Source organism: Dermochelys coriacea, chromosome 11 (assembly GCF_009764565.3).
Source record: "Dermochelys coriacea isolate rDerCor1 chromosome 11, rDerCor1.pri.v4, whole genome shotgun sequence".
In the NCBI taxonomy this organism is placed as follows: Eukaryota; Metazoa; Chordata; order Testudines; family Dermochelyidae; genus Dermochelys; species Dermochelys coriacea.
This window is the reverse complement of record NC_050078.2, coordinates 45,456,660-45,470,104: the sequence shown is the minus strand read 5'-3', so window position 1 is coordinate 45,470,104 and position 13,445 is coordinate 45,456,660. Positions and strand designations below refer to the sequence as shown.

General features: G+C 40.7%; 1 protein-coding gene across 14 annotated transcripts in view; it reads right to left on the bottom strand.

Annotated features, from left to right (window-relative positions):
* The window catches only part of OSBPL6 (oxysterol binding protein like 6), a 213,892-nt gene that overhangs the window by 73,717 nt on the left and 126,730 nt on the right, over positions 1-13,445 (bottom strand). For all 14 annotated transcript variants that reach the window (XM_038422141.2, XM_038422152.2, XM_038422145.2 and 11 more), the window contains 2 exons: positions 6,910-7,005; positions 2,452-2,574 (listed from right to left, as the gene is read on the bottom strand). In XM_038422141.2, coding sequence (XP_038278069.1) covers positions 2,452-2,574; positions 6,910-7,005 — 219 coding nt within the window. The remainder of the gene's footprint in view (positions 1-2,451; positions 2,575-6,909; positions 7,006-13,445) is intronic.

The window sequence follows — 13,445 nt, the reverse complement described above, 5'->3', positions numbered from 1 at the left end:
GTAACTCTATGCAAGCTTTCCAAGTATAAATAGCTCTTTGTAAGGTTAAATTGATTACAGGAGTACCACAGTCATAATCCAGAATTCCCCAGCATAGCCCAAGCAGCACATTCAAATTTGTAGGTCTCTCTCTCTCTCTCACACACACACACCCCTCTGCTACCTTTCCACCTTCTGCTTTCACCAGCTTGATGTGGCTCCACAGCTCAACTAGGAACTCACCTTTTCACCTTCCTTCAGGGGCACCCGCCCTGAAGCTCTCAACCCAGTTCTGCTCTTCGTCTGAGCTCCCTCTCTGGGTTCCAAACTCCCAACGCTCCCTCTCTGAACTCTGGACTCTCTCACCTTTGTGCTATCTCCCATTTATAACACCAAGGGGCAGCCTGGCCTGCCTCATTACACCAAACTAGGTCACAACTAGATTGGAACAAGAAAGCTGAGCCTGATTCCATTTAAGGAGCCAGTTACCCAGTTACAATCCCTTACTAATATATAACATGGTGTGAAGGAGCCGAAGTTAGTGCATATTGAATTAGGAGGTGCCTTGCTTTATGCTATACATTCTTACATGTTGTTTTTCTTGATAAACTCTTCTCTTCTGGTCCCTGAATTACACCAACATAAACTCCCTTACTTTCAGAAAGTCAAATTCAGGATGATGTGTCTGCACTTAAATATTATGTTTATAGGCACTATTGGGGGGGGGGAAAAAACCTAAGGAGAACAGGTGTTCAGGATTCAAAGGGACAGATGTGTGGAAGTTACATTTCGGTAACCACAAATGAGACTAAGTCAGTGCAGTATATAGTAGGTGGGGAGGAGGAGAAAAATATTACTTACACCCACCATTTTAGACTCACCTATGAATACAGCCCACACTGCTTAGCAAAAACATGATTAATGGTCTTCCAGAAAAAAACTGTGCATAAAAGCAGGTCTTTCTGTTTCTTTCAGCAACATGTATTTTGTACTGGAAAATTACTCTGAGTCAAAGAGAGGCGAGTCAGTCCTTACAGCACACAGCTTGTTGCTCAAACAAAAAGATGATAATTGTTTTGACATAAATATAGTAACCTAAATCCAACAACAGCAATTTTTGAGCTAATAAAATTTAATACAAGCAGCAATATCTCCAAACTAATTGAAGGAAAGAATGGATTTTGGGCAGGTGGCCTTGCTTTTGTGCATTCATAATTCCATCTCATAGCTGAATCCAGTCACCAGCCCAGGAAGCAAAAACACCAGAGGGTGGAGTGGGCAGGCAATCAGTGCAACAAAATGAAGGAGCTAGCAGGAGAGTTTTTTTTATTTGTTTTTTACATCTCAGTAATAAGAGAACAGCCAAATGAAGCATAAGTTACAGTGCAAACAAACTACTCATGGTGAACTCAGAGTAAAAGTTCATTTTAAGTAAAGTAGGATGAAAAACTTGAATTGTTACAATGCACGGTAACGTGCCAATTGCACTGTTAGCAATAGTGAGCCCTCTGCTCAAATCCTATCCCCTCTGTTACAACTGAGTAATTAGTCTGGCTCCTGTGGTGGGAGGCCATGGAGTGGAAGCAGAGCTATTTACTCCAGCCTAACGGCTTGTCTTCACTACAGAGGCAAGTCGACCTAAGTTATGCTACGCCAGCTACACTGCGCTGCGTCGACGGGAGACGCTCTCCTGTCGACTTCCCTTATTCTTCTCGGAGAGCTGGAGTACCGGGGTCGACCGGAGAGCATTCTGCTGTCGATTTAGCGGGTCTTCACTAGACCCGCTAAATCGATCCCTGCTGAGTAAATCACAGCAGCGTCAATCTCCCTGTAGAGAAGACCAGCCCTAACAGACAGAGTCGGCTCCACAGTCCTAGCACTCCTATGCCCCCTTGGGTCTTAGTTCCTCCCTGCCTAGCGTGTGCACACTCCTCGTGTAGCCTCCCCAAACCGTACCCCACCTGGACACCAATTCTGTTTCATGTGGGGCCAGCTACACCCACAGAGGAGGGAGTAGGATTTGCCTCATAATCAAGTTCAATGAAAAGTGAGTTCACCGCTATTAAAAGATTTCACTGCAACACAGAAATGCAAATGTCCTTACTATGACTGTAAAGATCAGACTAGCCATACCAGGCAGACATCTTTATCAAACTAGTGCCCAAATGCTGCATGGTCTGTGGAATAAGTCTGTCTCTCTTTCCCAAGATTATGCTGCAAATTCACGGTTAACCTGTGCTACGCCTTCTTTGGTGCAGGTCAGATGATTGCATGATCCTTTCTTAGCCAAGAGGTACCCTTGCAAAAGTGTTTTTTATCATCAAAGTCTTGTGACTAGTAACTGAACGGTGGAGTGTCACATGCCCCTGTCTCAACCAATGCAATTATTTAACAATGCCTGGACTTAACAACCAAAGATTAAAACACACACAATTAATTGATATTAACTAGCTCCTCCCAAAAGACATTTACCTTGTGCCAGCCTTTTAACGGCCATTTTCTTTTCTTCAGCATGAAACCTTCATGCTTGTCTGGTTTCTGGACATTAGTCTGGCCTATTTTCAGCCCCTCTATGATTTCCCAGCTGTCAGGTTCCTGGTGGAAAAGTATAAAAATAGTATTTTAAATTTATAATATATATATATGATGTAAAACTGTTCATATTATGTGGCTCAGATTTTTAAGTGCTCAGAACACACCATCAGGGACAGACTTTCAAAACTGCTCAGCACCCATTTAGACACCAAAATAAATGAGCAGATTTTCAGAAGTAGGAACTACTGAGTTCTGAGCACTTTTGGAAATCTGGCCCTTATTTAGCTAACTACACTGAAGCTGCACTCTTTTAAAAATCTGGCACTATAAGCAGCCAAGAACTTTGTGTTGCAGATTCATACCTGTGTATGGCAGGACTGTGTGTTAAGAGAAAAAATGGCATTTCATACTTATTAATTGTATATTAGTCAGGTAAATTCTGGCAGGGGTAAGTGTACAGTGGGCACACACCAACAAATTTGTAAGCAGAAGGGGAAATGCAAGATGACAGCTGGCTGTCCCAACTCTGACCATCTATTAAAACTGTAGACATTGTTCAACACGCCCTCCCCAACAGGAAATGTAGAAGGGCTTAGCAGATATGGTGGAGGAGTCAGGGGCACAGTCTTCCTGTTAGAATGTTTATACTTCCTGACTCACCAGTGGTCTCTACTTACAACCTGATATTATTCCTTCTCTTAGAAGCAATGGATTGTGTGAAGAACTGTACAAAGCACTCTCGTAGCCAAGTTGTGTGTACATATTAACACTATGTTTACATAGAATATATCAAACCAGTAGCCCATCCAGTCCAGTATCTTCCCTCTGACAATGGCCAAGGCCAAAAGTTTCCAGAAGAAGGTACAAGAAACTCCAAAAGTGGGCAAATTATAGAATAACTTGGCCAAAGAAGACATTCTTCCTAATCTCTGTCAGTTAGTGGCCTGAAGCATGAGAGTTTACATCCCTTCTAAATTTTAAGATTTTTAAAAGTCCTCTCTACTGTAACTGTGGATGGTCTCTGTTTTTTATAGAAATGTTAATCATTTTTTGAATCGTGCTAAGAGCTTGACCTCAGTGCTATCTTGTGGTCCAGAGTTCCGCAGGCTAATTGTCCTTTAGGAAAATGTATTTCCTTTTACAGTGTCTCCCATTCAGCTTCATTGCATTATGAGAAATTTAAATAGTAGTGTCCAATTTACTTTCTCTATATGATTGACTATTCTATACAACTCCATTATGTCCCCTATAATTTGTATGCCCATGCGAGGGCTCTTTAGTCCACTTTCTCCACACTTAAGAAGGCAGCCATCAGGAATTATGACTTATATGACTCAAGCCAAAATTATGGCTTAATATGTTGAAGGGGAAGACAGCAACGAAAGTATAAGGTGCCTATGCAAAACAGTTTTGCCCTTATTTATACCCCTTTGCTGCCACTCGGATCAACAAAAGTCTGCTCCAGTTTAAAAAGCTTCAAGATCAAGAATTCAGTCTACCTCTTGAAACACACAAAAAAAATTATATTAGATAAGTTTATTTTTACCACAGATGCTTACTTTCATAGTAACCATAAGGGGATCACAAAAATTTTTTATTTGGGAAAGGGGTTGCTAGAAACACCTGTCTAAACAATAAAGTAATAACTATATCAAATTTAGTGTTGTCTCCAGAAGCCTTAACTCGCACTTTCCCAGTGTTCTCTCTTCTTGCATGTATGTATCATGGTTTTGAAGACCACCAGGTTTATTTTGACTTTCACCTTATTTTAAGATGATTATTTCTTTCTCCCTGGTGTAGCTTATTACATGTGTAAAAAGTCTTTCCTAATAAGAAATACTAACACCTGAGGGGGTGGAATTTAAAATAATTAGCCCCATAAGGCAAGAACAGAATCTCTCTCTATAGCTTTATGTCTACTGATCCCCACCTCATTGATTTCTCCTTCACAAGCTTAGCTGCAGGGAAAGGTCTTTGATCTGCAAGGTAGCACTGTCATTAAATACATTTCAACAAGAACTCATACATATATTAATTTAAACAAATGGTCAGAGATGTCAAATAAAAAGCCAGATTATCCAGTGCAATGCTCTGCTTGTGCTTCACCAATGCCATAATCTGATCCTAAAGCCATCTTGAATCACTGAGAGTCACACCAGTGTACGTGTGATTCTCCAATGATTATACTCAACATAGGGATTCTTCCATCACTCCCCCTTTCTGCTGCCAGAAGAGCAAGACAAAGGGGCATGGGCTGATTGAAAGGTGATATGGGAAATGATTGCCTAGGGAGGAGTACTGTGGAAAGGGATCTGGGGGTCATACTGGACCACACACTAAATATGAGTCAACAATGTAACACTTGCAAAGAAAAAAAAGCAAACATCATTCTAGGATGTATTATTAGCAGGAATGTTGTAAGCAAGACACAAGAAGTAATTCTTTCACTCTACTCTGTGCTGATTAGGCCTCAACTGGAGTATTGTGTCCAGTTCTGGGTGCCACATTTCAGGAAAGATGTGGACAAATTGGAGAAAGTCCAGAGAAGAGTACAACAAAAATGATTAAAGGTCCAGAAAACATGACCTATGAAGGAAGATTGAAAAGACTGGGTTTGTTTAGTCTGGAAAAGAGAAGACTGCGAGGGGACATGATAACAGTTTTCAAGTACATAAAAGGTTGTTACAAGGAGGAGGGAGAAAAATTGTTCTTGTTAACCTCTGAGGATAGAACAAGAAGGAATGGGCTTAAATTGCAGCAAGGGCGAGTTAGGAAGTTTTTCCTAATGTCCAACCTAACTCTCAGGGTGGTTAAGCACTGAAATAAATTGCACAGGGAGGTTGTGGAATCTTCATCATTGGAGATTTTTAAGAGCATGTTAGACAAATATCTGTCAGAGATGGTCTAGATAATACCTAGTCCTGCCATAAGTTCAGAAGACTGGACTAGATGACCTCTTGAGGTGCCTTCAAGTCCTAAGATTCTATGATATGGCTGGGACACCTTTATCTAACATTGATTCCCAGCTGCATTTTTGGTCCTCCGAGAGTGTCACCATAAGTTACATAAGGGACCAGCCCTGCACAGAGAAGCAGCAGCAGGATCCAGGGAATGCACAGGTGAGTGTTATGTAAATAGTTGCATATGATACAAATTTATTTTTAAAAAACCTAGGAAATTTCATTTTAAAATGAAAAGAACATTAAGATTGGAAAGTGAAGCATTCCAAAGTCAGCAAATGGCAAAGACAAGATTGCCTGTGCAACCTTCGCTCTTTTCCTGCGTGTGCGCATATGATCTTTAATTACATGGTCACATCGCTACTTTCCATTGCACCCCTACTTTTACAGTGCACTTTAAAAAAAAATGCCAACGGGGTAGCCATGTTAGTCTTTATCCACAAAGACAATGAGGAGTCTGGGGGGCACCTTAAAGACTAACAGATTTATTTGGGCACAAGCATAAGCTTTTGTGGTTAAAAACCCCACTTCTTCAAATAGCAGTTTTGTATGGAATTAGTATGTATTGTTTGTTAAGAGGAGAATTTGTGCCAGATACTTTACATAATAACATAACAGAAGATATGGTCCCAGCCTTAAGGACCATAATCACTTATAATCACTGAACTTTGTGCAGGCAGAGCTCTGCATCTGCATGGACCCTGTTGACTTCCAGGGAGCTCAAGAGTCAGACCTAAATGGATGAAACACAAGATGCACCGAGACACCCCACCTCTCAGTTTTTCCCTTTTATCCACATACACACTTTCAGTACCCCTGTGCTTTGCCAACTACCCATCCAGACAAGAAGTTCTGGATATGACTCTTTCCAGAACCCAACAATGCTGCTCCAAAGTCAACCAGAGAGGTCTGCAGCAAATCAACCCAAACAAGGTTCTCCCTTCCTTGGGACTGTGTGCTGTTCCCACAGCTATCTTAGTCCCCGCTGCCCTGGAAAACATGGATTCAGAGTGAGTCTCTTATCCCCTGCATGTTATGGCATTAATCTACCACCAGACTACAAGCTTCCTTATACTTAAAAGCAACTCTTCCCCAAGTTGCCCATGTCTCTCTCTTTCACCCCACTGAAAGAGAGAACTAGGCATCCTGCATTTTCATTAACAACACATGCTTGTTTCTAGGTGCTTCAGGACATTATACTGATTCAAATCTTTCATTTTGTTAGTGTGAACCCTATTAGAAATTTTCTTCTCTAACAGCTAAAGGTATGCTTTACTCTAGTCTCATTTGCGGAACCAGAAGCTGTAGGACTGGAACTGCATCATACTTGACAGCCCACCCACAAAAGCTGCCACAACAAAGTTACTAGTTAAAGCATTTCTTTAAAAAAACATGCAAAGTAGGCACACAGAGATCCTCCCATTCCCACACTGACCTTAGATAGAGAGAGAGACTCAGTTTCGAGCAATTGCTTGCTTACAGATGGGTCTGCATTTCCGAAAGAAATATTTCGCTCTAATACATGAGCACTCTAAAATAAGAATAAAGAAAACTCAGTGCTCAGTCACAGAACATGTCTGCTGAAAAAATACATTAAATTATGAACAATGGAGGATTACACAGTTTACAGTAAACATATAAATATATGGCACAGTGCCCTGACTGGCTAAAATAAGTACCCAATGCTTGCATGCATAACAGCACAACATGATTTTTCTGTCTTTTTGAGTGATCCATTTCTGTATTACAATTCCTGTGCATGCTTTTTTCTTTCAGTGTAACCATGCAGTTTTCTCTGAAATGCTCTCAAGAAGGAATTAAATATTACTGATTTCTAAACAAGATGCACTTTTACCCAGCAATGCCTAGAAAATGGTTAAGAGCCAGGAAAGGAAAGATGCTGCCTCAGCTGGCTCTCATTTAGAGAGACTTCAAAGTGGAATACATGTTCTTGACTACATGTATTGCATTTTCCGACCAATGCATGAGAAAATTGAGCTGGAAACTTTTACTAATATATTTAGCACTTCAGTAACACTCCACACCTCTAAGGCTCTGTATACATGTGAACTATCTGGTCCTCACAACAACCTTGTGGGGTAGGTATTATCATCCCCTACAAAACAAAACAAATGTCACAAATATCACATTTTGCCCAAAGTATTTGAAAAGCAAAACATTTAGAAATTCTGTCAAACAAAGATTAAAGCCTATATTTGCAGGTAAAAAGCATTTTTTAACTTGGAGGCTGGAGGGGGTGTGGGGGAGGAATAGCCAATTTTTGCCTGTAGCAAATGTGTTCAGATTTGTGATTTGTTCCAGGGTGGGATTTTACTGTTTCTAAATCAATATGAATTGGTAGGAGTAATACCAGAACATGACAGTACTGGCTTTTTTGCACAAAATGTTCTATTCTTGTTTCTACTGTGTATAAGTAGTCACCTCTCATTTATACATGAAAAAAACTACTACAACAAGAGAATCCTGCAAGAGGGGAAAGTATCCAGGAAAGATATGCTCCAAACTCAAACAAGAGTTACATTTTGTTCTGTTAAATTTGTTTACACGCATTGAAGGTTCAGATTCCATGGACATAAATGAGGGCAGAAGCTATTAGGGAATAGAAAAATACATACAGCAAGATCAAACATAAACATAACTAGAAGCTTTAGTACAATGAAATTTTTATTCACATAACCTTGTGTTCACAATGATCACAACCAAAAGAAAGTACACACAGATGTTCACAGAAACCCAACCAAAACCCTTCCTCCGAACATATATGAATATGTAAGGTATTAAATAAATGACTTTTTAAAAATATAATATCCAAAAATAGAAGAAAGAGTATGCATTGGGTAGGACCATAATTGGGCATAAGAGTACAGAAAGGGGATAGGAGTCTCTGTAGTTTCTTTGGAAGCCTGAAAGAAAAGAGATCATATTGAGGTATATCCTGTTTATCTTAATCTTCAGTCCTATTGTGAACACCATAAGAAAAAAGTCTCCCAGTTCCTCTTCCAGCTGAACAATACCAGTACCTTTAGCAATTCCATTTGCACTCACATTTATTGCCATATTTTTATTGACAGGCTGGCCTGACATTAGATCCCAGGCCCTCCCTCCCTCACCCTCTTCCCTCACTGTGGGAGCAGCCTTGCCTTTTATGGCAGGGTTGCAGACTCTATCCACAGCAGAAGAGAGAAGTATGTGGCAAAATCTCTGTATCTGCTTTCCTCAATACATGGGTTCACACTGATGGGTCTGTGTGCAGACAGCTCCTGGCATAGCAAAGATTTTTGTTCTTGCCTTTACATTTCTACTTTAAGTGTATTTACATTTTTAAATAAAAGCTGGTACATTTATTTAAATCATAGTTCTACTTAAATGCATGTAACCCCCACTATTTGACTCTCATTTAACATGTGATATTTCATGGTGGGGCAAATTTGAATTATGAACTCCTGGATTACATTGGGCTAGATCCTCCATTGTGCCAGAGCAGCACTAAGTCAGTTGTGGAGGGGTTGCAGAGGTAGCTGTAAGCAAGAGTGCTCCGGGTGCACCCACTTTTGCCCTGCCATCCCCTTATGTAGGGCCAGGAGTGAGGAATATAGGGGTTGCTATGGTTACCGTCCACCTCCTGGGCGGTGGCTTAATAGAGCTAAGATTGGATTCACTGAAAAACTGGCATAACTTTGAACTGTGGAAACACCAGTGAAAACCAGTATAAGGAAAATTACATTGTAAAGGTACTTTTTGATGACTTAAAAACTTCTCTGTCTCCTGCCCACTAATTTATTCATTTAGTTTAAACAACAGATCATTAGAAACTTGGAAATGAAATCCAATCCGTCCCCATCATTTTTACATTTCTCTCACATGCACACAGTGACTTGTTATTGTACGAGTGCTGGGTCACAGCATGAATTTTTATTTATTTTGGGGGGCATTGAAGCCTTATGTTTTAGAGAAATAAACAAAAGAATTGTATGGTTTTTACATACCATTACCAAAAAAAATTCTGTGTCTTACTGAACTTGATCAAATCCACTTAAAAACTATTAAAAGAAACAAGAAATTTCCTTTAATTAAAGGATGGTCATTTGACTCTTTTCTGGTTTGTTCACATCCATTACACATTAGAGTGGTGACTTGGCTCTTCTTGTTCTGCAGCAGTTGGTGTGACAAAGGAGAATGGAGCTTCATCTAAAGTTTTCAGAACTCTAATGATTAAGTTACTTCTCCTTAAACAGAGACCATTTCATTCTGGAGATGCCATACTTATCTATAGCACAATAGTCCTGTCCAGCTCCCATTAAAGTACAAGGAAGGACTCCTACTGATTTCAGTGGGAATTTGATCAGGCCCAAAGACAGTACAGTATGCTCAACAGAGCACCAGTTTATAACTGCCATTATACAGCATTGCTGTCATATACAGCCTGGCATTCAGTTTATAGAGAAATAGATTCAGATTTGGTATGTATTTCTGATCAGTGGTTATGAAGTCTGGATTTAAGTATCCACTATACTATATCAAATTCTTGCATACTGTGTTACTAGAAGCGCAACACTGTTCTTTATTTATAATTTTAAAATGTTTCTTGCATGCCAAATTCCTATCTAGAAATTTATCCATCCCCCATCATCACAGCGTCCCTGCGCCTAACAAAAATTACTGAATGTCTTCTCATAATACCCCTTTGACATTAAGGACTACCCTTCCCAATTTCCAAATTGGAAACCAAGTCCCCAAAATATTAAACGACTTTCCCATGGTCACACAGGGAGTCTGTGGCAGTTAAACAGAAGTCAGATTTCCTAATTCCCAGTCTAAGTCTTAAGCACAAGATCACCTTTCCCCCTCTTTACTACCTGGGTTCTCAAATTTTCTCCACAGTGTAGGTCACATCTTGATAGAGAGATTGTCTCATGGGCCTCCACTCTTGTCTTTTACAATTGTATAGACCATCCTCCCATCCACTCAGAATAGCACAGACTACCTCCATTCCCACTTGCAATCACAAACCATCCCCGTGGCAATTAATCACATGAAAAAAATAATAGTTAATGTATTTTCATCTGCTCTTAATGTCATTTAGCAACTAGAAATGAGAAAGAGATGCAGCATCATGTGACCAGCCACCTCTCCAGGGACCACCAGCAAGAGCTCTGCAGACTGCAGGTGGGAAACTTCTGCTTTAAGACATATAGTCCAATGCCCGTGCTCAAACTGAGCTACCAATCTGGGACAAACATTTGTGCATTGTACTTGTAATGCTGGTTCAATGAAAAATTCCACATCACATGTTGAGTAACCTCATGTGCTCACAGGAGTTAGTACCTTCGAGTTACAAACTCCAGTAAAGAACCCTAATGAAAAATCTGAAATTGTTGAGATTCCGTACACTTTTACATGATATCAGATTTAAAATAATAAGCCATAAAACATGGGTCCAGTCATTTAAGGAGGTAGCAACTGTCTTTCTTGACTATAATAATCAAGATGATTTTCCTACTTTCTTAACCGCCAGTTTTGTTTGGCAGGCAAGAATCCTTCCGTTTTGAGATGGAACATTGCCCACCACAGATGTTCAGAAGGGCTCATTTGGAACAGCCAATGTAGCAGGATGTTGCATAACTGCAATTTCATTTTTGTACAATATTTAGAATGGAGAAACTCAGCAGAACTTTGGCTGCCAGATTTCCAGCAACCCTTTCCATGATCTGTTTTTAATTCAAATGACTCTTTTGTAGCCCTCATCTTTCTAGATCCACTTGGGTTGAGTGGCACATGTATTAGCCAGTAGCACTCTAATGAAGACTAATTTACTTGATTATTTGTTTGGAAACAAGAAAATTAACTCTTTTCGAACAAAATTACCTTCTTTAAATTATTTCAGAAACTGTCCTCTACTTTTCTGTACATCTCTTCTTTACAGTTATTTTCTGTCATGACTATTATATCTTGACACAAAACAACTACCTCTACTTTGCAATGAGTTGCTGGGATAAAGTCCATGGGGCCATTATTTAGTATGGAATGCTTTTCATTAAGGGAAAACATGTTTGTGTGTTATGCTTCCTCAAATTTACAGCTAGAAATTATGCAGATTGTCTGACCTCCCTAAAGATAGAAATATTTGACAAAGGAACACCTCTATTTATTTATTTGCTATCTGGCCCTAAATGTTGCTACCGAATTTTGGGTTTAAATATTAAAAATACAGACAGTTAGAGGAATAGACAGCAACAATAAACTAAAAAGTAAGGTGCAGAATGAGGAAGGAAGAGGCCAAACAAGATAAGGAAACAAAAAAGTTATTGGAATTTGAACCAACAGCATTGATACAACCAAAAAAAAAATGCAATCTGTGTTTCTAGGAGCACCAGTTTGCTTGGGACTCTCATCCCCACCTTATCTTGCGGGTGTGAGAAGAATTAATCTCTCCATCATTCAGTCTTGGGCTTCCTCTCACACCACAAAACTTCTCTCAGTTAACTTGAAGTCCTGGGGTGAAATCCTGGCCCTGTAGAAGTCAGTGGCAAGATGGGGGCCAGGATTTTACCCCTGGAGTTTAACTGAGCTCTTTCTGCAATGCCCATTCCAAACCTTCACCCTAACTTCAATCCCTCCCTCCACTTTATCCCAGGAATAATTTTCTAATGAAGCTGGGAAAGAGTGAGACTATCACAACTCATCTGTGATCACAAAGGGGGCTTAAAATACTCCATTCCGTTGCACACAGAACCTCCAGCTGAATGAGACCCAACCTATGCCTTCCCCATCGCTGCACCTCCCCTCCCTCAAAATTCCAAAGTGCAGCAACAGGAAGGTGAGCTTGTGATAAACACAGTCCCTAAGGAGGATGAGGGCTAGTGAAGAGTCTATCCTTATGTTTAGGGCCCTATCAAATCCACGGCCATGAAAAATGCATCACCGACCAGGAAATCTGCTCTCCCCACATGAAATCTGGTCTTTCGTGTGTTTTTACACTATACTATACAGATTTCATGGGAGAGAGCAGCATTTCTCAAATTGGGGGTCCTGATCAAAAGGGAGTTGCAGGGGAGGTCACAAGGTTGTTGTAGGCGGGGTTGCAGTACTGTCACCCTTACTTCTGCGCTGACTTCATAGCTGGGCAGCTGGAGAGCGTCAGGTGTTGGCCAGACGCCCAGCTCTCAAGGCAGTGCCACCACCAGCAGCAGCGCAGAAGTAAGGGTGGCAATACCATACCATGTCACCCTTACTTCTGAGCTCCTCTTTCAGACCTGGGCAGCCGGAGAGGGGCGGCTGCTGAGTGGGGGCTCAGCTCTGCAGGCAGCAGTGTGGAAGTCAGGGTGGCAATACCATACCACGCCATCCTTACTTCTGCGCTGCTGCTGGTGGCGGCTCTGCCTTCGGAGCTGGGCTCCCGGCCAGCAGCTGCTGCTGCTCTCCAGCTGCTCAGCTCTGAAGGCAGCGCTGCCATCAGCAGCGGCGCAGAAGGTAGCAGTACCGCAACCCCTCTTACAATAACCTTGCGACCTCCACAACTCCTTTTTGCATCAGAACTCCTACAATTACACCACCATGAAATTTCAGATTTAAATAGCTGAAATTATGAAAGTTGCTATTTTTAAAATCCTATGACCATGAAATTGACCAAAATGGACCGTGAATTTGATAGGGCCCTACTTACATTGCGTCTTCACTACCTTTATACAGCGAAAAACTGCATATCTGCTCTGGAGAATAAGGCTGGAAAAATGTATTTTACATGGTCCCTTTAAACTTATAAAACTTTGTTTCTGTGTTGGTGTTCAATGATCTGAGAATATCCTCACCATCAAAGTGAATGCCTGCATGTTCCTATGCTAACCTGCCTCAAATCAGAGGGATGAGGGAAATATCCTAGATAATAAAAGTATCCGCAAAAAGAAAAGGAGTACCGGTGGCACCTTAGAGACTAACAAATTTATTAGAGCA